General features: G+C 34.8%; 1 protein-coding gene across 3 annotated transcripts in view; it reads left to right on the forward strand.

The window, feature by feature from the left end:
• DPYD (dihydropyrimidine dehydrogenase) overlaps positions 1-25,300 on the forward strand; it is an 864,530-nt gene that overhangs the window by 37,668 nt on the left and 801,562 nt on the right. For all 3 annotated transcript variants that reach the window (XM_047871842.1, XM_047871843.1, XM_047871841.1), the window contains exon 2: positions 10,184-10,294. In XM_047871842.1, the coding sequence (XP_047727798.1) occupies positions 10,184-10,294 (111 nt within the window). The remainder of the gene's footprint in view (positions 1-10,183; positions 10,295-25,300) is intronic.

Below are 25,300 nucleotides of genomic sequence, written 5' to 3' on the forward strand. Positions count from 1 at the left end.
TGTCTGTGTTGTATAATAAAATCCAAAATTTTGTCCTGAGAACATTTGAAGAGCAGAAAACAAGTAATTCATTTGTTTTCTTGTCAGAACTTGTTGCTGACTTTATATTACCACACATTTCAAGGTTCAGTCCAAAGTGTTTCACTGCTGCTTCAGCAAGTGAGTTGCATGATTAAACCCTTCAGTGAAAGTGAGGAAAACACTGACTTCCCATTTTGGAGAAGTTAATGATTATATGGCTTAAAATTTGTATAACTGCTGACAAGTACTGAATGGTGTTCTCTTTGTCCTCTCCAATAGAATGAACACTAAGAAGAAAACAGAATTCTATTTGATTTGGCAGCATTAAAGTCATTTTATTCTCCAGTGGAAGTTTCTTGCTGCTTTTTGGTGTTATTGTTCTGCTAAGAAAAATTTTCCATTAACAGTGTTTTTATTGGCAAATTTTCACTGATGAAGTATGCTTGGTTTTGAGGACAGGGGATATGTAAAATATATCCTTGCTTTTGAGGGTTTTAGTATCCAGTTTGATGGGAGAGGGCATATATGCATATATATGTGTGTGTGTGTATATATATACATATATATATATATATGAATGATCACTTAATATATCATGTGTAGCAAATGAATGACATTAAGTTTCTCTACAAGTTTGTGGATACAATCTAAATGGAGAGAGGGACAGTGCTTATTTAATTTTGGAGGAAATATTTCATAGTTAAAAGTTATCACTTAAACTAACATAAAGTGGGTGTATCCTACATCTAGAGAGTGATGCCAGCAGAGGTATGGATGTACATACACTCAATAAACAATGCATAGGTGAGTTGAAGGTATGTTCAAGTAATAGGTGGGCATGAGGCTGTATAGTAAGCGGATAGTTTTTATTTGTATTATGTATGTAATGGGGAGCCATGTAAACTTTGTGTGTGCACACGCACACATGCATTTATATGTGTATATGGGCACTGTCATATGGGAAAGAGAAGAAAGCACAGACTTGAGGTGAGTAGTTCAATAAGGAGAGTACTGTTCTATTACAATCCAAGCATTCTGCAGTAAGGATCTGCAGTAGGTTGGAGAAATAGGAAATACAAAGGCAGCGCAGATGTGACTAACACTGACTGGCATTATGTGGGTTTAAGGAACAAAAGAAGTAGTTGTTATTGACTGACACAGTATGAAGACTATTTTACTAGAGAAGTGGTGGTATTGGCAGGAGTCAAATGGAGTTAAAAAGTTGAGGGGGTAGACAATGCATTATTTGTGGTATTAAGGAATTGAGATAATGATAGAACATACAAGTGGACTATTTGGCATCCAGTGAAGTGGATGACTGTAGATCAAGGCAGAGATCTCAGGGTTTGGAATATAGATATAAAATTCAGCTCTAGAAAAGTAATCATTAGTGGAAGGCATTTAGTAGAGGTTCAAGAACCCTTAATTGTTGTCAGGAGGGGAAATGGAAGTTACAAAAGTAAAAATAGTTAATAGAAAGAGTGGTATTCATACCATGATGTCAGGGACTAAAGCAGATGAGTTTCTGGATAGAAAAGTGAGTTAACATAGCATTGAATACTCTGTAAAAATAATGGAGAATTAAGAATTAAACCAAGACCTTTAGCATAATAATAAGTGTTTTCACATGTTTCATTTTCATGGTTATATTTCAACTTCCTAACTCGCCATACACTCTGTTACACTCTTATCCTTCTCAAAAGAAAATGTATCTTATGATGATCCTTCATTCTAAGAAATCCAAAAAATTCATAGATCATTTAAAAAATCATTTTAGTTCTTATTTTTGATATAAGTCACTTGGTAGTCCATATATGTTTTCTTTTTGCTCTTATTCACGTGGATGAAGGGCAACTAGTCAATCTTTGATTTATTACTTTTTTGTGACCATGAAAATCATGGTACTTATTCAATTTAGCTAATTAAAAAAAAATCAAAACTCAGTTAGCCAAGACTCTATTTCCTTCTTTCTTCTTAAATTTTGTTTTCCAGCTTTTCTGTTTGCTGGACAGTATTGCTTATCTTTGGCATGCAGGTATACACTTAACATCTCTTGAACTAAAATGACCCTTGGTCTTGTAAACACAGCTCTTTTGAAAGCAAGTGTATCTTATCCATAAATGTTAGTAGATTAAAGGTAAGTCATAGTAGTTTTCATATTAATTAAAAAGACTCTCTAAAGCTTATTTTACCTTGAGACCATTTTCTGTAAAGCAAGTCTGGGGATAAAATAATTATTCTTGAATGAAAAAGCATAAATTCTAAAATATGAATTTTCATAAGTACCCAGTGAACTGGTGAATTTTTTTCTTTTATGGTAATGTAATAATCCTTATCAATTTTGTCCCTTCTTAATATTTTCTTGGATTTATATATGTAGATTCATATATATATTCAGCTCTTGCCAGCACAAAATGGTATTTTAGCATGGATTTTCATAGTTATGTCTTTTCGAAATACTGTGTTGGCTTTTATTTAAATATGTAGTGGATGGATATTTTGTAACATTATATTAAGTAAACAGTTTATGAATAAAGTAGTGAAATTTTTAAAGAAAATCACTGTAGTATAGGTTCCGATTTAAAAAAAATTTTTTTAGATGTGTGTTTTTGAGAGAGAGACAGAGACAGAGTATGAGTATGAGTGGGGCAGGGGCAGAGAGCAAGGGAGACACAGAATCTGAAGCGGGCTCCAGGCTCTGAGCTGTCAGCACAGAGCCTGGTGTAGTGCTTGAACTTGTGAACAGTGAGATCATGTAGGTTCTGATTTTTCAAAATATGTTTGATATCACAAGGTGTTTGCGTATGACACCTTATTTTCTGTTTTTATAATGAAAATATATGGAGTATATAAATTAGTATATATATTATTAATGCTTTGATATTCCTATGGCTATTGTTAATTTCTTTGTTAATATTGTTTTTATTTTATCTTTAAAATTTAAGCAAGCCATAATATTCTGCTTTTGTTTATTCTGAAGTTTCTTCCATTTTTTAATTGAAGTATAGTTGACATATAATGTTACATTAGTTTCAAGTGTACAACAGTGATTCCAGAAGTCTATATGTTATGCTATGCTCACCATAAGTGAGCACGTAATCTGTCACCATACAACACTATTACAATACCATTGACTCTATTCCCTATGCCGTACCTTTCATCCCGGTGACTTAATTACTTCATAACTGGGAGCCTGTGCCTCCCACTCTCCTTCATCCATTTTGCCTATCAACCACCCACCCCCAAGGTTTCTTCTTGACTAAATAAAAATGGAAACTCAATGTGGTACCATTTGCAATCTTAACATAAAGCTATTTTTTAAGTTAATGCCCAGTAGTTACAACATTTGCACAGTTCCACAGACAGTAGAATTTTTTCCATGACAATTATGGACTAAATGTTTGTGTCCCCCTTAAATTTTGTGTGTTGAAGCCCTAACTTTCAGTTGATATTATTTGGAGATAGGGCCTTTAGGATGTAATTAGGTTAGATGGGGTCATGAGGGTGGGGCCCTCATAATGGGATTAATACATTTGTAAGCAGAGACCCACGAGAGATCTCTGTTTCTCTATGTCCTATGAAGACAAAGAGAGTAGGTGGCTCTCTGTGAGCCAGGAAGTGGTCTTTCACTAGTAACAGAATAGGTCAGCATTTTCTTGGAACTCCCAGCCACTAGAACTGTGAAAAAGAAATATCTGTTGTTCAAGCTACTCAGTCTATGAGATTGTTTTACAGCAGCCCAAGCTGACTTGTAGAATACAATGTCTATGTTAGAATTAGTCACCACCTTTGGTATGTTCTGTTTTATATTAGGAATTGTGAGATTAATATCAGATGTGTAAGTAATGGTTCTGTGTTTGAGTTCTCAGTCTTTTTTGAAAGACAGTAAAAAGACATTTATTCCATTTAGAGAACACTGAGGTGCCTCGTGTGTGGTGTGTATAAGTAAAGGAGAGTCACATACTGGGCCTTGCGAAGTCAGACAAGAACTTCATGTGGCTGACCTTCCTTTGTTGAGTAAGAGTGACATGATGAATGGGATGTTTTAAGATGCATAAACTATTTTATTTGAGTTAACTATTTGCTCAGTATAAATGAATCAAATTTCCCAGGCAATATGACTAGCATTCTGAAGAGGTTCATTCATTTCTAGTTGATGAGTTTTTTGATGTTTTATAAATTTATCACTTTTGGTTCAACCTTTCTCTGGAAGGAAATGTAATGGGAATTCACCTATAAACATATTGGGACAAAGGTCCATGAGTTATATACTGTTGTGTGTATTATAAAATGATATCTGCATTTTTGTTTATATGTAATGGATTTAAAACGTCTGTATTTGAGTTTCATGACCCTTCCATGCTGCCATTTTAATTTGTGAAGAGCATATTGCATTTTCAGGCAGTCTGTCTTTGAAATTGTGAGCTTAGGAAACAGATAAGTTCAGGACCAATGATTTGGTTTCACCTGGATACAGCTCTTATTTTTTTCTTACTCTCTCATTTATAGTTACCTTTTCACCTGTTGCCTTTATCTTTTTCTATATTCCTGTACTTAAAAAAATGATTCCCTCTTATATATTCAAAATTGGCAGTATAAGAACATGCATATACATTGGTTGAATGGAGCCTAAAATCTAATTCTGTCATATACTGACGACAGGTAGTAAACACTCACAGCATGCCTTCTAGACTGTTTTATGTATCGTCTTATTTGACTCTCAAAACAACCCTGTGAAGAAGGTACATTGCTAATCACCATTTTTTTGTTGAAGAAGTAGAGGGATTGAGAGTTAAATAACCAGCAAAAATAGTAGAACTAAGGCCTAAGCCCAAATTTAACCTCAAACATTATGCATATTGCTTAGCGAATACTTAATGGAATGAAAGTTGTAAGTTTTAGGACTGTCATAGACTCCTTTCTTCATTAACTGCAGTGACTTAGACATTGTATATAAAAGGAAAATTGGCCTTTGTGTAGAGCTAGTAAAATGAACAACAAAAAAAGTTACTTGGAAAGATACTCCAACCTAAAAGAAATGTCAAGGTTGGCCAAAGAACAGAGTGCATTAAAAAAATAATAATAATAATTAAAATATGAGAGTCCTTTACTAGGCCTGCTTAGCATGAATTTCCGAGGTTTTCAGAAGACATCAGAGTAATCTTGAGTGTGGGAACAGGATGCAGAATGAAGCTGCATTCACTCCTCTTCTGCTCCCAACCCAGGATGAGACTGATCATAGCAGTTCTGAGCTTATCCAAGAACCAAGGACACCTTTGTAAATTCCTAAAGATACTTACTTAAACTCACCCTACACCATGACTAATTATGGACATTGGAAAGGGTGAGATAATTGGTTGAGATTGGGGCTTATAAGCAAGAGACTGGTAAGCAAGTAAGTAATGAAAAGTTCAGGTCTTCATTGAGCAACATTTGTTAGATTGTTGTCTAGATGAAGCAACAAATGCTCAGCAAAAGCATTAATCAATAGATAATTCTGTTTTCCTGTTAGTTGAGAATATTTACTGTGGAAAAAAAGGAAGCACAATACAATGTTTTATTGAAATGAAGATATTTATGCCAGTTATGAAAAAGAGAAAAGCATGATTTTTTACTTTTATTTATATTTTTTATTTTTATCTGATGCAATGGGCAGTAGGAGACAACTTATGGAAGACTCAGGAAAAGCCATCAAAGACAAAATTTAAGCATAGTTTAAATAAGATAAGATCTAATTTACCAAGTTCAGCCTGTAAATCTGAAATGTCAGTATGTGTGTAACATGTTAATGGCTCAGAATTATAGTAATGACCAGGATTGAAGAGGAAACATTTGTTTATAATTTAAAATGCAAAGTGTGAGGGAAGCTTAATGATGCATTATGTTTAGATAACTGATACTGTGATATAAAACAAAGCCACATTTTTAGAAAGAGGACGTGTTGGCCAAGTGGCTTCTTACAGTTGTAATTCAAGCTCAAATAATACTGCTGTTTTGGTATTTTTAAGCTAAGACTTAATACTTTTATTTGTGAAGTGAGGGCCTGTGACTGTAGTCCATCTGGGCTCCTCTTTGTGCCCTCTATAGGAGTAAAGAAAAAGTCTCTTCAGATGCATAATTCTAGTTTGTATGCAACGCTTCCCAGCATAGTGTTGATAGACAACACAGTGACAACACATAACCCTGCTTTGATCTCACATGTAAATCTGTCTTTGGATCATATTCTATCATTTCTTAAACTAAATGAAATAGTATAGTGAAATTTTCTTAAATTCTGGGTTTTTTTTGTTTTTAGTTTTTTTTTTTTTGTCTTGTTTTGTTTTTTGCCTTTAGAATCACTAGTAGAGTTTTATTGTGTTACTAAAAATGATTGGAAAAACCAAAGGTCAGATCCTTTGTGTGGGAGAAAATCCCCCTTATAAGTAATATACCCCATATCTGAAAGGCATAGTAGGCCTCTTAAAATTCTGAATTTATGGGAGAGGGAGCCCTGTGACCTTGTTAGGATCTGTTTTTGATCATTTCTTAGGATGAATGCAATTTAGAACTCTCCTGGATTATTCTGCCAGCTATTCAGTTGTTGATGATATTGACTTTTAGTTTTAAAATGTCTTTGCTTTGGAAAATTGTTTTTAACAGCCTTCAACCACTTATATTTTGAATTTTTATGTTGTATCACTTTTCATTTGGGACATTAAGTCAAATTCTTGGTAACCATTCTCCACAATCCAATTTATTTTTACCCAAGATCCATTGAATTCAGCTCACTGCCTTTCTGTAAAAGGTTAACCCAATATGTCATGTTATGTTATACTTTCTACTCATGCTATATAAAAGAAAAGTTACTGTGATAAGCAGCCAATAAATTGCATTCAGAATGTTTATTCTTAAAAATTATATTACTATGCTGACATAGATAAACATAATCATTTATCACAATATGGATTGTGAAATAAAAACTAAAATAAATGGACCCATCTTGCCTGTTACCCAGTGTTTTTTTTTTTCTTTAAATGTTGGTCACAATAACTACCTTTAAAAAATGTCATCTTCTTATTTATCAGTTTGAATTAATGTATGAGATTAGTAATGGTTCAAGCTTGAATAACTACACAAAAAACCACATTTATTGTATAATAGGAAAGTATTTTCAACTTTTTTTGTATAAAAATGAGGTTATATTTTTGAATGTTGGCTCTTATTAATATGTTGTTTTGGCATTATTTCATCATAAGGAATAAACCATTTAAAACTCATAGCTCTATTTGGTGTTTGTTATCCAGAAGACAGAGACATCTAAATTGGTAAATTTTGAAGAAATCTCATGTTCATCATGTATAGGAATTACTGAAAATAATTTTCACTTATATTGGGCTAATAAAGTAAGTCCCAGGGATGTTTAATAGAGTGAATACAGCACACAGTGAAACCTGCTGCATGTAGTATTTGGTGATTATGTATTTACTTACTTGATAGCAGCTTTATTGAGGTATGATTCACATACCACACAATTCACTCATACAAAGTATAGAATTCAAAAGCTGTTAGTGTATTGTTAGTGTAGTGTTTCTATCACCACTGCCAATTTCATCAGCCCAGAAAGAAACCATGTACCCTTTGGCAGTCATTCCATTTCTCCTTAATCCTCCAACCCCTGGTAAGCGCAGCCTACTTTCTGTCTCTATATATTTGCCTATTCTGGACATTATATATAAATGAAATCATATGATATGTGATATTTTGTAACTGGCTTCTTTCAGCATAATATTTATGTTCATCTATGTTGTTTGTGAATTTCCCTAATTTTTTCTGTTATTGATAAAAATTCCATTATGCTTGGAGAACTACTTCATATGATTTTAAAATTTATTGAGGCTTCTTTTATGGTTTAGCATATGATCTGTCCTAGAGAATGTTTTGGGTACATCTGAGAAGAGTGTGGATTCTGCTCTTCTTGGGTAGAGTATACCACAAATAAAGCTTTGTCTTTGTGTTGAATCTGATACCTGTGCCCTTTGGAAGGCAGATTCTGTTTACTCTTTTTCTTGTGTGGGTCACACAATCCTGTTTTTTTAACATCTTATAACTTTTTTTATTTATTAAAAATTGAACATTTTAGATAAAATATTGTAGCAATTCTGGATAGTAGCCTTTCTCCCCTAAAATGGAGCTTATTGATGTTTGCTTATTTGTTTAGTGACTTGATGCACTATTTTAGGGAACTCTCTTTCTCCCAAGATGTGAACCTCTGATTGTATTTGCATAAAGTGAACTCTTGGGTGTATGCACAATAACTCTGGGATGCTAATGGTTTTATCAGGGCTTTAATTGCCTTTTCCCCTATTTTTTTAAAAACTGCCCACCTCTGTTGGTATTACACCCAGCTCTTGGTTTCTACTGATTGCTGTCTGATTGCTCTATTATTTTTGACAATGTCCTGGAATATAAATTACTGCACAGTATGAGTCAATTAAATTTGGGTGCCTTGCAGGAATAGTTTTTGAAGTGAGTCTTTGAGGTTTCTTGTGATCCTAGGGGAGCTGTTCTTAGCTATTTCTTTCCCTGGTTCTCTCTGGTAAACTGTCTGCCTTATGATTTAGTTTATTGCTCTCATGAAGCTATCACCCTCCTCTTAATTGTTTGCCATCAAACTATTTACTGTTTTTGAGAATAGCCATAGGCTTGAACTTCCCCACGTACTAATTCTAATAAAGTCAGTTGTTTTAGGGGGAGCTGCCTGTTCTTATGACTTGCCTCTTCCCCTGCAAAAAAAATCCCTGAGCCACAGCTACAGAGCTAGGGGTGGTTTAGTGGCTTGCTTTTCCCAGATTGACACTCCTGTGTTATGAGCAGAGCACTGGTGTACGCAGTACCTTCTGATCTCAGTTTGCTTCTCCTGGTATATTAACTCCAAACCTTGAATAAATTAAGGTGAGGGTGATTAGTCCTCCATGTAATTGGCATGTTTGCTGCATGTGAGGTAAAACCTCTGCTCTATGAGTGGGGACTAGGTGAAGCAAGGGAGCTCCTGCCTTCTCAGCTGCACTCTCTGGAGTTTAGTTGCTGCATAGTGGGTTGGTGGTGGGGGGGATGGGGGAATGAGAAATGCTAATAGTCTGCCCTTCTCTGGGAAATACCATACACTCAACTGGAAGCTGGGGGCAGATGGACCTATGTGTTCTTGGTTGCACTCGCCTGAGGTAGAATTTCTGTTTACTGAGCTATGGCATGGTGGAGGGGTGGGCAGGCCATTCTTCAAATGCCATAGACCTTCACTGTTTTTACCAATTCTTAGTAGATTTTTCTTGAGCAAATGTTTCTTCATTTGCTATTTGACTTTAGGATAATTTCTGGAGACTTTGAAGGATTCTTATTTTTACTAATATTTATCAGTTACATTTTGTTGGGGAATTGATCTAAAGAAGTCTTCATGCTATCATTTTGGAAGACCTCTGGTGGTTTTCTTTTAAATACTCTCTTAAGACAGTACTTTGAAATTAATTCTTTATTGAGTTTTTCAGGTGACATTTAATTTATTTGCGTACATAGTTAAAAAGGTTTTCTCTTCTGCTTTTGTACATCACAAAGTCATAGTAAAATATAGTCTTTTTTTGGGTAAATTTGAATATAAGCTTAATACAGAGAAGAACTGAGTTCTAATTCAGTCCCTTTAGCATATTAATTGTGAGATCTCAAATAGGTTACTTAAGCACCTTGAATGTATTTGCTTATCCAAAATTTTGAAATAATAGTAGCTATTATTAAATTAAATTAGGTAGTGCATGTGAAAGCAATTTGTAAATTCTAAAAACTTAAAATGGGGAGTGTTATTACACGCTCAAATAAAATCTGCATCTTTTATGATTTCATTCTCATCTAAAAATACTATGTGTAAAATTTATCTTAAAGAGTCTTCAGTATGGTTTATGTGATTTTTAAATCCTTCATATTGTGATCAATAAGTATTCTTATAAAATCAGTGAGTATATCACCTAGCAAATGATTACTTTAGATAAGCTTATGGTGGAATTACAATAGTAGAAGGAGAAAACAACATGTTCAGTATAAGTCTTTGGAGTGAGTGGTGAGTAATCTTAAAATAAAATTTTGATTTTTTTATATGCCAACATAGATGTTTATATGTTGTTTATACTGTCTTCAGAGTATCCTGGCTCTAAATCCTCGAACACAAACTCATGCAGCGCTGCGTTCCACTTCAGCCAAGAAAGTAGACAAGAAACATTGGAAAAGAAATACTGATAAAAACTGCTCTGTAAGTACCACTGATAGATTGTTTCACATGGAAAATAATCTCATCCTATATATTGTAAAACAAGATTTTACATATACTTAGAAATACAATTAAATATATGTAAAGTACAGCTGTAATTTTTTTCATACTTTAGATATTTTTTATTTGAATAATCTCAAAAATGTTTTTAATTTTACTGCTTGAAAATCTATTGAAACAACTAAAAAATTATATGTTTAGTGTGGTGCCAAAAGTTATTTTCTTAAAAATGCGTAAACCTTCTCTTAAAATTCTTTTGTAAAATCAAAAGCACAAGGAATAATAAGTGTTGGTGAGGCCGTGGAGAAAAAGGAACTCTCTTACACTATTGGTGGAATGCAAACTGGTGCAGCCACTGTGGAAAATAGTATGGAGGTTCCTCAAAAAATTAAAAATAAAATTACTATATGATCCAGTAATTCCACTACTGGGTATTTACCCAAAGAATACAAAAACACTAACTTGAAAAGACACATGCACCCCTATGTTTGTTGCTGTATTATTTACAATAGTCAAACTATGGAAGCCCCCCTCCCCAGGTGTCCACTGATAGAGGAGTGGATAAAGATAATGTAGTATATATATATATATATATATATATATATATATACACTACATATATACTATATGTGTGTGTGTATATATATATATATATACACTACATATATACTATATGTGTGTGTGTATATATATATATATATATATATATATATACTACATATATACTATATGTAGTGTATATATATATATATATATATATACACACACACAATGGAATATAGAGAGTATAATGCTAAGCAAGTAAGTCAGTCAGAGAAAGACAAAGGCCATGTGATCTCACTCATATGTGGAATTTAAGAAAACAAATAATCAAAAGAAGAAAAAATAAGCACATTAAGAAACAGATTCTTAACTATAGAGCGCAAACTGATGGTTACCACAGAAGAAGTGGGTGAGGGGAATGGGTGAAATAGGTGTTGGGGATTTAAGAGTACAATTATTTTTTTTTTTTTAAATTTTTTTTTTCAACGTTTATTTATTTTTGGGACAGAGAGAGACAGAGCATGAACGGGGGAGGGGCAGAGAGAGAGGGAGACACAGAATCGGAAACAGGCTCCAGGCTCTGAGCCATCAGCCCAGAGCCCGACGCGGGGCTCGAACTCCCGGACCGCGAGATCGTGACCTGGCTGAAGTCGGACGCTTAACCGACTGCGCCACCCAGGCGCCCCAAGAGTACAATTATTATGATGAAAAAAATTAAATTAAAATCCTTGAAAATTGTTTTGTATAACAATAAAATGATACAGAAGAGTTTCCATATTACAGATATAATTTAGATGAAGAAGAGTACACTGGCATATACAAGCTATTGTATGATGTGGTTTTGGGGAAACATATGAGCAATATTTGGGGAATATTATAAACATCTAATATTTCCAAGTGAGGTACAGGAGAAAAATGTCTGAGATTACTGATTGCTGAAATGTTATTTAACTGATTCTATGAGGTTGTCACAGGGCTGGCACTTTGAGGCCATAAATGGGGATTAAGTACAAACTCGAAGGCAATATTTAAAATACGACTTTAGGGGGCATACATTTTTATAATTGGAAATCAATTTCCTTTTTACCCAATTTCCCAAAATTAGTTTCCCCCAAATGAGTTTTCCCAAATCATTTATTGAAACAATTATTTGTATTAGCTTATTTAACATTGGCTTCTTTGGTGCTTTGCTTATACTGTCTAATATAACGATTTTAGTTTATGTACTTCTTTCTTCCTTACATATGAACTCTTTGATGATGGAAATTGAGGGCATGTGCTCATTGTATATGTATTCATCTGATTCAAAAATTTTTGTCATTGGACATCCAGGAAAGGTTTTTGAATGAAAAGAAGAAATAGAAATACAAAGAAATGATGTGACTTGAGATGATTATGTAGCCACTTAATAGCAAAGCTGGGTTGGAGTTCAGTTTTCCTTGTACCAGTTTGGTGAATTTGCTTTCTAATATCATGAGGTCTCTGGAAGAAGACTAGTGTGGTCTAAATTATATCAAAGGATAGACTGACTCTAAGATCTTATATTACAGTGTGAATAATTGCAGGGCACTGAAAAAAGAGTCATGTAAATTTGAAATGTAGAAAGCCCTTAAAGATTATCAAGTCTAAATCATTTTAAAGGTATGAGAACTTTGACCCTGATAAGTTAAATGACTTCTCTAAGATCTCATTTATATATTATTAAACTATGGTCAGAGTTTTATTTAGAAAGAGAGGCTTTCTTATCATTTTATTATTATTTTATGAAACTAGCATTTTATTCCAAAATGTTATCCTGTAAATTGAGTGTCTCATTTTATCAGATTTTTTAATAATTGGTAAAGATGCAGTGAGGTGGGTCTTCTCCATTAAATGTATTGGCACAAATTCTGAGAGAAGCAATTTGACAGTATCTTTGGCAATATTCATCAACTCCTGTCTTAGTTTGCTAGGGCTGCCATAACCAAGTACCATTGACTGGGTGGCCTAAAGAACAGAAATTCTCAATGTTCTGGAGGCTAGGAATCTGAGATCAAGGTGTCAGCAGGGTTGTTTTCTTCTGAGTCCTCTCTCTTGGTTTTCCCTTGTGTCTTTGTTATAGTCTTCCCTCTGTATGCGCCTGTATCCAAATTTCCTCTTATAATGACACTAATACTAGATTAGAGCCCCCTCTTAATGACCTCATTTTAATTCAGTCATCTCTGTAAAGACTGTCTCCAAATACAATTACATTCTCAGGTACTAGGGGTTAGGACTCTAGCATATAAATTTGTGGGGGATATAGTTCAGTCCATAACAATATCTTTAAATGATCAAACACTTATATCCAATAATTTATCTTGTAGTAAACTAATTAGGAATGTAGATAAAGAATTAAGTAGAAAGAAGCTTTTCCCAACATTATTTATTTGGTAGAGAAAAATGTGGGGAAAACCCACTGAATTCCAAGCATTGAGTTGTGGTTAAATAAATCAGGGCAGATCCATTCAGCAGCAAGTTGTGCAATCATGGAAATTATTTTTAAAATAATTATCTGGAAAAATACTTACAATATATATTATAAGGAAAAGGCATGAAACATTATATTTAAGAATGATTGTGTGCACTTATACACACATATTCACCTAGACATATATTCACAAAGAAAAAAAGAAAATATAATGGAATGTTAATAGTGATTACCTTTGTTTTCTTTGCACTTTTGTATATTTCAAGTTTTATATAATCAAGCATTAGAAAAATGAAAGCTTTAAATTCATGTTAAGATAATCTTAATCTATAAGATCAGATTTATTGCTCTGGATGTATACCATTTTGAAAATTCTATTTGACACACCTATATTAACAAAACACAGTGAAATTCATTCCCAAAGTGGAAATACGGAGTGAAGGTTTGAAAGTTATTCTCAGTGCAGTTAAAGAATGTGGCTCCTTTCCTTTTCATTATTGTTCTTATGTGTTTGCATGAAGAATTGATTAAAAGTATAACCAAAAGATTCTTTTCTTTTCTTTTTTTTCTTTTCTCTTCTTTTCTTTTTTTATTATTTTAGAGAGAGAGAGTGAGGGGGGAGAGGGACAGAAGGAGAGAGAGAGAATCTTAAGCAGACTCCATGCTCAGTGTGGAGTTCAACATGGGGCTCCATCCCATGACCCTGAGTTCATGACCTAAGCCAAAACCAAAAGTCAGATGCTCAACTGACTGAGCCACCCAGGCGCCCCTGATTTATTTTTTACTTTACAAATTTTCATATTTGTGTTTTATAATCACTCCTCTAAATTCAAAAGCCTTATATGTATATAAACAAACATAAGACTTTGAAAGGTAGAGAGACGACCAAGTAGCTAGAGAAATGGAACCTAAAGAATGAAATAGTGGTGAGTTCCTAGGATGTTCCTTTTTCTGCATTTTTCCCAGTCTTGGGGGAGCACCTGGCTGGCATGAGAATCTTGATCTTGAGGTCATGAGTTCAAGCCCCACATTGGGTATAGAGCTTACTTAAATTAATTAAATAATTAAAAATAAAACTAAATAAAAAACATGTGTCTTGGAAAAACTAGAAATCCTAAAATAAATCCTAAAAGAAATAAAAGAAATATCTCAGTCTTGGGACTAAAGAATTTAGAGAACTGGCAACACTAACTTCACACACACACACACACACACACACACACACACATGCACACACACACACACACACACACACAAATCCTAACAAAAGTCTGCTGTCTCTAGCCAAAATACCAGGGAAAAAACAGCCTAGCAAGACAGAAAACCTTCATACCGTAAGTTGTCTACTCTACCCAAACACATCAAGAAAAACTGTGGCCCTATCCCTATGTATTCCATAAAGGCTGAGAAGAGAGCCTAGACTTCCATTCTGTAATGAGATGAGATGCCCACACACCTCTGCTGGGTGAATGAATAGGGAGCCAGTACTTTCATCCCCATTAGCTAGCTAGTAACTGAAAGGGCCCACATCCCCACTTACCCTCTGTGATGTCAATGACTTCTCTCACTATCCAGAGGAAGAAAAGAAAGAGGGCAGGGCTGAAGAATACTCAAAAAGGAAATAATGACTAAAAACTTTCCAAATTGGGAAAGAGACATAAACCTACAGATTCAAAAAACCTGTGTGAAACCCAAAGAAAACCATAGTAAGATATGTCATAATTGAATTTCTGAAAACTAAAGACGAAGACAGTATCCTGAAGGAAGCTAGCCCACTTGCTTCAAGACAGGGACAACTCTCGTGGGCTGTTATGCTCCTAAGCCTTGCTCTATTGCTTTGGCTATGACTAGAAGGTACCACTGACTGCGTCCTTGCTTTGAAAGTTTCCCTCCTTCCTACCCTGCTTTATGCCTCTTGTACTTTTCCTGAATAGCCCTCGCTCCATAAATCACCTGCACCCAAATCCCTGTTTCAAATTTGCTTTTAGGAAAAATGAATTGCAATTGGTAAACAAAGGGTGAAATCTTGGCTCGCATCAGCAGCACTTGATACAGCGTCACTCTCTTGTTCTTAAAATATTTTTTTTCACTTGGCGTATAGAACATCAAACTCCTTGGTTTTCTTCTTTCATTATTAGCATCTCCTTGGCTTCATTATTGGTTATTCCTCATCTTCTCACCCCTAAATATTAGAATGCTCAGAGCTTAGATCTTTCTCTCTCTCTGTAAGGCTTATTATGTTGGTGGTCTCATTTTTCTCTCCTCACTTTAATTTCTGTCTATATCCAAATCTTATTACCTCTTACCTCCTTCACCACTATCAACCTTTCTAAGCCAGCACCATTATCTCTCATCTCTCATCTGGTTTATTTCAATAGCCTTGAAATAGTTTCCATGCTTATGCCTTTCCTGGTAGAATCTTTAATTAATATACACAAACCTGTTTAAAATTCCTGTGTTCAGAATCTTTCAGTGGTTTTACAGCTCACTTGGAGTTTTCACAATTTCCTTTGTACAGTTGTCACTTCAGCAAGGCCTTCTCCGGCCACTCTATTTAAAACTCTAACCTGCCCCCCTTTTGAGCTCCCCTTAGACTTCTCTGCTTAATTTTTCTTCTAGCACTCATCACTGATATACTGTTTTTTACTTGCTAATTTTGTTTATTTTCTGCCCTTTTCTGCTGGAATATAAAGTGTAGGAGGGCAGGGATTTTTGTGTTTTGTTCATCATGTGTTCCGTTGCATAAGCTGTGTTCCCAGCTTCTAGAATAGTTGGTGCTCAGTAAATATCTGCCGAATGAATGCATGAATGAATAGGATTCTTTTGTCACATATTATTTATATACTGGACATAAGGATTACATATTTTCTTATATAGTGCTATACAGTTTCCAGAGTACCTTTGCATATTCCATTTGGTTTTTACCATAATGTAAATAGACAATTCAGATTTGTCTCCTTGTTTTACTGATGAGGACTATGCTGAAAATGTTAAATGATTTACTTAAGCATATTAAAATTACTCAGTGTTGCAGTCAGATCTAGAAATCAGGTCATCTGGGTCTAGTACATCCTTTTTAGTATATCACCTGGCTTCCTTAGAAAAGACAAATAAAATTATTAGAAAGTAGAATCATCAGAATTAAGGAAAAGATAGATTGTATTGGTTGTCACATTTTTTTTTACCAGTAATCTTAATATCATTTCTGAAGATAGCCAAAGAGATCATTTTCAGCTAACTTCCCGACCACCAAATACAAAGGTTTTATTATGCTTTTTTTAATTTACTAACTATTCTGCTTTGGCTTTATAATTTTCTGTTTTGATTTAGTTCAGATAATCACTGACTTACCACTCTTTGCATATGTGCATTAGGGTTGTGGGTTGGGTCTCTTTGAATTCCCAGGGAAGAAGTTTCTCTTGAGCCATTGTATTACCTTCTGTTCATATCTGGTTATCTTTGTCCATTTTGGTTCTGGAAACAACCATATTTCAGGCACTGTATTGAATGCCATTCAAAGATGAATAAATTACAAATTCCAGTCTGAAATTGTTTATTAAAATAGGTGCAAATTTAGTTTTAACAAACAAATTTATAGGCTTCTTAGAAGATAGGCATTTGTTTGACCTGTAAAAGTGCTCTGCAAATGGCAGTTCTGAAATTTTTTACCCAGGAATTTCTTCCCTTGGCAGTTTGATAGCATTCTAGTACTAATTGGAAATTCTGAATTCAGTAGGGGATTTAAACTGGCAAATGTGTTTATACTGGTTAATGAAGCACGAAGCAGTTATTTCCAGTATCTTTTAAGCAGGTGTTCCATAACTGCTGTTTATTTTTGCCATTTTTGAAAATGCTGAACTGTCGTAATTGCATAAATATTTTGCACTCATTTTCCATTAGCAATATTTGAAGACCTGAAAATGTTACAAATCAGAAAACTGGGTGAAAATAAAAAGAGAAGGTAGTTGAAGACATCCAATTATAGACATTTTTAAGAACTTTAGCTACTTTGTTTTAAACATGTGACTCATAGTAAGTGCTCACAGTAAAAAAAATAATAATAAGCCATAGTATATAGTAAGAATTTGCTAATTGCAAATCTGTCTAAAGTGCTTTTAATGAACTAGCTCATTTAATCCTCAGAGCCATCCTATGGGGAGGGTACTGTATTTTATTTCCATTCATAGATAAGGGAACTGAAGCACAGGGAAATTTAAGAAACCTGTCCAGGATTCCACTACTGCATGGTAGAACCAGAGGTTGCACTCATGTAATCTGGCACCAGATCTTTTTAAGTAAAATTGTTTGAATAAGTAAATAAAAATAAATCATTGACTTTTTTTTCATTCTAGGAAATGACTACAGTAATGTGTAGGTTTTGATAAATCATTATTTTTTTCCTGGATGAGGTTCCCAGTTTTAGTCACTACTTTTTGTTTGTTTTTGCATCCATTGCCTGTTTATAAAATGGGCCAGCCATTGTGCCACTTACCACAGTAGAATGAAGATGAATTTGATTGGCATAGGCCTTGCCAAGAAGGTCTCACATTCTTTTGAAGAAGACAGAAATATCAATAAATAACAATAGTACTCTTTCAAAGGAAGAACTATTAAGGAGTTTTAATTATCAGTGTAATTCAGTCAAATTCGCCTTTGGCTGAATTAGTCTAACTTTCATAGGGGAAGATGGATTTAATAAGGAAAATGGGAGGTAAAATTCAGATTTGTGTAGAAGGCTAGAAGACAATAGAATATGGGGCAGTGGGTATGTAGGAGAGAAGATAAATTTGAATGTATTTAGGATTATCTCAGTTTGCTTGGGCTACTATAGCAAAAAATGCCATAGACTGGATGGCTTAAACAACAAACATTTATTTCTCATGCTTCTGTGGGCTGGGAGGTCCAAGATCAGGGCATTGGCAGATTTGGTATCTGGTGAGGGCCTGCTTCCAGGTTCGTGAATGGCCGTTTTCTTGCTGTGTCTTCAAATAGCAGAAGAGATGAGAGCGTTCCTGAGTCCCTTTTATAAGGGCACTAATCCCATTCATGAGGACTCAGCTTTCATGACCTAATCACCTTCTATCTCATAATATCATCACATTGGGTGTTAGGATTCCAATATATGAATTTTGAGGGGACAGAAATATTCAGTCCATAACAGGAGGTAAAATAAATATGACTTGAGAGTTTATGTGTACATTTAGTTGTTTATAAGATAAAACTGAGGAGAATAATGAATTCAGTTTGTGATCTTTTGTTTCTTGTACCTGGGTATATCCTATTTAGTTCAAAAGTTGTAGCTCAGTAAAGGAGTCAGGAATGAAGATGAAAAGTTTTGAGTCATCAGAGTATATGTGGGTATAAAGCCTGTAGATAGAGTTTCCCAGGAAGTATAGAGAGTGGGAAGAGTTTGGAACTTGGATCTTTGAGAACTGTGGGTGGGATTAGGAGAGACAAGTGAGGTACTGGCTTGAGGTACAAATCGTAAGGGACACTGAAAGACTCAGTAAACAAGATAAATAATCCAAGAATATGTAAAACATGTATATAAAACCATACCTCTTTCCTTTTGCCTCAGGCTGCAGTGAGGCTTAGCATGACACTGAATACCACCATGGCAAGGGCAGGCAGAGATGAGAATTTATCTAAGAAACACCGTGTGGGGTGAGATGAGAGCCATGAAAGAAGTGAGAGAGTTCCTACAAGGAAGGACAGGTCATTGTGCTTTTCTTCTAATAACATGATTTCCAAATGTGGTTATTTTTTGTACTTTGGAAATTATCCTTATGATTTGCTTTATGTGCTGGGGTCCATTTTTCCTTCTCAAGCTTACATGACTATTAAGGAATAAAATCTACATAGTTAATAATCACTCAACCTCATTCAGAAGAGGAAGGTGGAATTATTCTTGCTTTGATAACCCAGCTACCTGACTCTGTTAACTTGACATAGAATGCAGGTCCCAGTGTTGATATATAGGAAATTCACAATATGAATTCCTTTTTTTAAGCTCCAAAGTTAAATGAATTTTTGACCACATTCACAGTAAGAAAGTAATTCCTGTTCTACTCTCTCCTCTTCTTACACCATATTTTAAAACAACTTCTCAAGCTTGAGCTTGCTTTCCTGATTGCTGACAATAGCATTCTTCTGAAAATAGACTCAGTGCCTGAAGGGGTTTCTGAAATAAAAAAAATAAAAATAAAATAACCCAAACCAAGATTCTTTGCAACTTAATGCCTTCTTCAATAAGTGAAAAATGCATTGTATAGAGAACACAAGTATCAGACTAGAAACTCAGGCATACAGGAAATATAACCTCCTTTATTTTTCTGTAACCAAACTTAAATTCTATTTTGAGCTTTTCTAAGAGTAGAAACTTAGTCATTGTCACTTTTAGAATTTTTACCCCTCTGCTCCCCCTGCCCCTCCTTATTTCTCTGGGCTAACATCTGACTTCCCTGGGATTTGGTGACAAGTGTGGTAGATGTGGTGAGCCCAGCTGATTCTTCATTATGTTTCCTTTACTAACCATCATGGGGGATGTAGAATTATCCCTGATTCCCTTTCATGAGATCCCTTTTTGTTCCCTGCCTCTGTACTACTTTTAAGCCACTCGTGAATACATGACAGTCATTCAGCGTTGGGGCTCAGGAAACTTCCATAGTTCAGTCACCTCTTCCCGGGGCTTCATCTGATAGGTTCTCGAGCTCATGATTTCCGTGTGCATGACTAGTATTTGCCAGCCTGAGTAGCTTGGCAATGATCTTTTTTTCTGTGAATCTACCAATATTTCTGGGCCCCTCCTTTTTTTTATGTATCCTCATCTTATCTTTCCATTCTTAAAATATTTATATAGTTTAGATGGGAAGGTAGGAGTGGAGAAGAAAATTTACTTTTAACTCCTTACTCATTTCCTCTTAAATCCATTGTCAGTCACTCAAGTTCTTTCAGATTCCTTGAAAATCTGACTTCTGAAATCTTAAATCTCACAGAAGCTCTCTTGGTCTTATTGCTTTCTGTTGTTACATCTTTTTCTTCAAGAAATGAAAACTAGTGGCCTCTCTGCTTAACATGTGCACATTTTAGGAGGAAGGAGAAGGAATTATAGTAAAACTTCCCCATCCCATAAAGTCTGATTTTGAATTTGGATCTAACAGAATTCATGATCGTCTCCTATTCTCCATCCAGCAGGTTCTCAAATGAGGTGTGTTGGGAGTGGGGAGAGAAGGTGGAGTAAGTTTCTATTTTGGGTCAGAGAAAGTAAGGAAGAAGGGTTAAGACAGGCAAGGCCAGTTAGAACTCCATTTTGGGAAACTGAGATAGTACTTGCAAGACCGTGAAAATGAGTACCTCCTTAAATTTTGTGCCATGGATGCCTCACTTACCTCGCTGTTGTACTGGTCCTGATAACAGCTGCCAATCAAAGGGCTTACACTGTCCTGGGGATACCAGCCTGTCAGGACCTGGAGATGTCCTTATGAATGTTTAAACTTGGGTAGCAACTGGCGACCTGCCATAGGGACTCATGGATTTGGATGGCACTGGTGGTCCCAGAACTCCAGGCTAGCTGACTGAGTAGGTTTCTCTGGTCATTACATTAACTTCCTAGTAATGCTACCACACATTAGGTATTACTGGAGATTTGGAATCATTAATCTGACACTGTTTTATTGTTTATATTTTAAGGACAATTACCCTGCTAAATGTATTGAGCACATTGTAATGAATTAGAAAAAATAAGTTTGTTTTAAAATAAGAATATTTTAAGTGGTCTTTATTGGAAAGTCTCTTCCATACCTCTAACAAAGATTAGAAGACATCACTGTATAAATTTAGTAATTAATTTTGTGTGTATATGTTAGAATAGACATTGATTTGAAGAAACTGATCCTTTAAGAAAATGCAAGTTTAAAGTTCAGCAGAAGGAGAAATTTTATAGAGGGAAAAATATACTGTGACATTTGATTGAAAATCCTTTGTCAAAGTATAAAAAATTTAAGCAGAATAGGGGTTCTGAGCCTAAAATATGTAGACCTTATAATTTTGGAATTGGGGTGGGTTCTTCTGACACATAACCAGTAATTATTTTAAAATAGTAGCCTGTTGCTTATAGGAAGGCATTTTTGCTGTAAGTGTTAAAATCTAGTTATGGATTTAAAAAGATTTTTGGGCAATCTCAGTTTCTTTAAGAATACAAAGTATACCCTGAATCAGTAATTAAAATATGATCATTGATTAATTTTCATTGTCTATATATGAACTATGAACTATGAAAAGTATCTCCTGAACATTGTTAGACATTAATCCAATGGTTGGAAAAAAGTTACTTTTCATAGGTGAACCCTCTTAAAGAATTAATGTGGGGCACCTGGGTGGCTCAGTCAGTTGAGCATCTGACTCTTGATTTGGGCTCAGGTCATGATCTCATGGTCTTTGGGATCAAGCCCCATGTCAGACTCTGCACTGACATTGAACATTAAAATAAATAAACATTAAAAGAAGAATTAATGTGTCACATTTTCTATATCTGTACTACAATACAGGAGATCAGTTATTCTGCCTAATTTTAAGAGTCACATAGTATAAGTATTTCTTGGAATCTGCCTTGTATGGTTTCATTAATTATGAAGTATTAATGGCAGACCTACTATGTGTCTGCCACTGTGAAAAGTGGTGGGGAAAGGGAGAAACCCTTTTCTTGTCCTGACAACTTACAGTCTTTCTCACAGGCATTAAAGTCATTCACAATCAGGTGTTGCCTGTGCAGGCAACCATGGGAGTTATAGCTAAAGTATAGAATTCAGTATCAGGATTCAAGCTTGGCCTCCCTGAGGTAGCAGAATTGAAGTTGAAATACAGATGGAGGAGGGAAAGACAAAGAAGAGGGTTCCCACCAGAATGGAAAACACATATTGGGAAGACTTGAGTACCTGAGCCTCAGGTACTGAAACAGTTTGAGTCTGCAGGGCTGAAGCATAGAATGTGAGGCTAAGTGTGAAGTGATGAGACAGAAGAGGTCAGCAAGGACTGGTACAAGTTACAATAGCACTGATAATGTTGAAGAGGATATTAATGATTACATGTTTTGCAAAGTTCTATAATCTGGTTATTTCATTAAGAGAAGTGCATGTCATCTCATTAAGAAAGCAGTCTTTACTACATGCTGTAATCTACTGTGATGAAAGTGGGCAGGGCCAAGGCATCATGTTGAGTTTTATCACATATTGGGTTCTCTGTCTGTGTGTATGTATTTTCTTGCTGTTGCATTCCACACATAGACCAGTATTGCCAGAGATTTAGTCTCCAGGCAGAAATATGTAATAAAATGTTAATTGACTAAAAAGAAGAAAAGTGTTAACTTTTGATTTCCTTAGGCTGTAACAGCAGAGTTTTGCTTTAATTATTTATTTCAGACTGATCACAGCTTTCTCCATGTCCATGTGACACACAAATTAAACTCATTTGTAATTGTCAGCCATCAGCCCTCTTTTATTTTGCTCTTTAGTTTGAAATTTTATAATGGTTAAGTGGCATTTTTTTAAATACCAATTTTATTGTTAGAGTGGAATGTAGTTATCTAGTCAGGGTTTAAGTTGAATTGGAAAAAAACACTTCCCTGAGTATAAGGTGTGTTTCTTTAGCTTTGTTAGCAAAAAGAAAGAAAACTTTGTCTTGAAAGTTAGCTTCCTTATCATTGAGGGTTCTTTTTTTCTTATGAGAAGACAGTGGAACCAGAAGGGATGACCTATCAGCAGAAAGGTTGGTTAAGAGTGAGCTGCAGAGACAAACTAATTGGTTTCAGTTATTCTGCCATTTACTAGCTGTGTGACCTTAAGTAAATTCCTTGATTTCTTCCTGCCTCCATTTCCTCTTCTGTCAAATGAGGATAATAATAGAAAATACCCGATATACTTGCTGTTGGGATTAAATGAGTCAATTTGCATAGTACAGTACAACAGTACCTGGCATATATATTCCTCAACAAGTGTTATTGATTATCATTATTAACATTGAAGCATTGATGCTCCCTGGTCTGTTTCTGCTACTACACATGTAGGTCCATCATGACAGTGGATGCAGAACAGCATAACTAAATATGGAAAGAACATGGAGAGATAATGAACAGGAAGATATTAAGAACAGTAATGAAAAACAGAGCATTTCCTATATTGCCCAGAAATTTCCTGGCAGCATATTGTGTGTGTGTTGCGGGGGGGTGGGAGTGTGAGAGAAAGACACATAGAAAGAGATAGGGAGAAACAGAAAACGCCAGCTATTTTGGACACTGACTAATATATGCATGAAGTAAGAATGAATTATCTTCCTGTGAATTTTTTTTGCCACATTTTCCCTTTTCCAAAAAGCCTTCAACATGATCCCTTGTCCCTGCCCACTTTCATTACAGTCTGCAGGTCTGCATTGACTTGGGGCCTTTACCCTGTCTGATTCTCCTTTAGGAGAGCCCCTGTAGGATACTAAGTGCTAACCTAAAAAAAACACCCCCTCTCTTAGAAGGGCTTGAAAATGAAATGTTTTCTCTCAATGTTTGACAAGGAAGTTTCTTTTTTGAGAAGTTGTTCATATGAATTGCATATTAATCTAAGAATATTGAGAAGGGATCCAAAAGATCTGGAACCAAACTGATATGTTTACACAGAAATTCTTTGGATAGTCATAATATTAAACTGGAATTGTATGATGTATTGTAGGTCAATAAGTACTATATAATAAAGCAGATGTGTGTTAAGACTATGTCTATAAAAACAGAATATGTATATTTTAAAAGATATTAATGAAGCATATTACTGTATTTGCAAATAAGAAATATCTTTGCATATGGGAAAATAGAGTGCTCTGAACAAAAGAAATCAGCTAAATTGTCTTTAGAGCCTAATAGTATATTTTACCTTTGCAAAACATTTATTTGGTGCTCATAGCAAATAAATATGCGAGTTTTGCTGTTTTCCGAATGGGCATACAATGGCAGCTGTCGTTCTAATCGTTCCCCTATTCAAACACTAATCGGTGGAACCTACGTAGAATGCTAGACGACTGAATAGGTAGACAATGGCAGCAGCGTTTTTAATCACAGTTCTATTCAGTCACTAATCGGAGTGATGATTAAGGGACATTAGAGGGAGCACTTTGACATCTGATCCTTTGAACTGATGTCTTTGCAGGCTGTACTCCATAGAGCTCACTTGGCCAGACTTGATTTCCTTATATAAAGTGCTGTGATTTGCAATGTGGGAAATATTACATTAGAGCCTATTGAAATGATTAGGAATTGAGGAGCTTTTCTTTCTGTAAGGATTTGGTGTATGCTGTATACTCACAAAACTCAGAACGTTAATGTTTCATATATTACTCTGAGTATCAGGGACCATAGAAAAATAGCATGAAAAAGACTCTCTTATAGTCACACACTTAAAATTGAGTATGAATGGAAAATATGGAACTCTGCTCTCATAGTCCTCAATTATGGAAGTTTATGAATTTAAAAATATGTGGATTTTCATATAACCCAATCAAGCTCAGCACATCCTAACTGCATTGCATTTTTTATTTTCTTTAAACCAGAGTATTTTTAGTGTTATGTCTCTAGAGTTGCATTAACAACCAGAAAAATGTACCATGCAGAGGGTGTGATCATGCTTTGGATTCAGTAGTTTTTAATAATACAGGATGAAATTTTTCTCTTTTTTTTCTCTCAGAATTTTTAATATCAATTTAGATATTACTAACCTGTTCTCCAGAACATTTCATGAGAATATCCTGAAAACATTAATTAATCTATGTAACATTTACAGATTGACTCAGTGCTTAAAATTTCAGCATCAGCATTTGAATGTATAACTCCAAATATCTGTTTGTCTCTATTTATCTTTATAATGTATTTAAATAATGTATAGTACATAGGAGGAAAAAAAAAACTTTTCCTCTACCCCTTAGTTTAGCTAATGAGATTTATGAATTAAACTGGCAAAAGCCAT

This window comes from Prionailurus viverrinus, chromosome C1 (genome assembly GCF_022837055.1).
Source record: "Prionailurus viverrinus isolate Anna chromosome C1, UM_Priviv_1.0, whole genome shotgun sequence".
In the NCBI taxonomy this organism is placed as follows: Eukaryota; Metazoa; Chordata; class Mammalia; order Carnivora; family Felidae; genus Prionailurus; species Prionailurus viverrinus.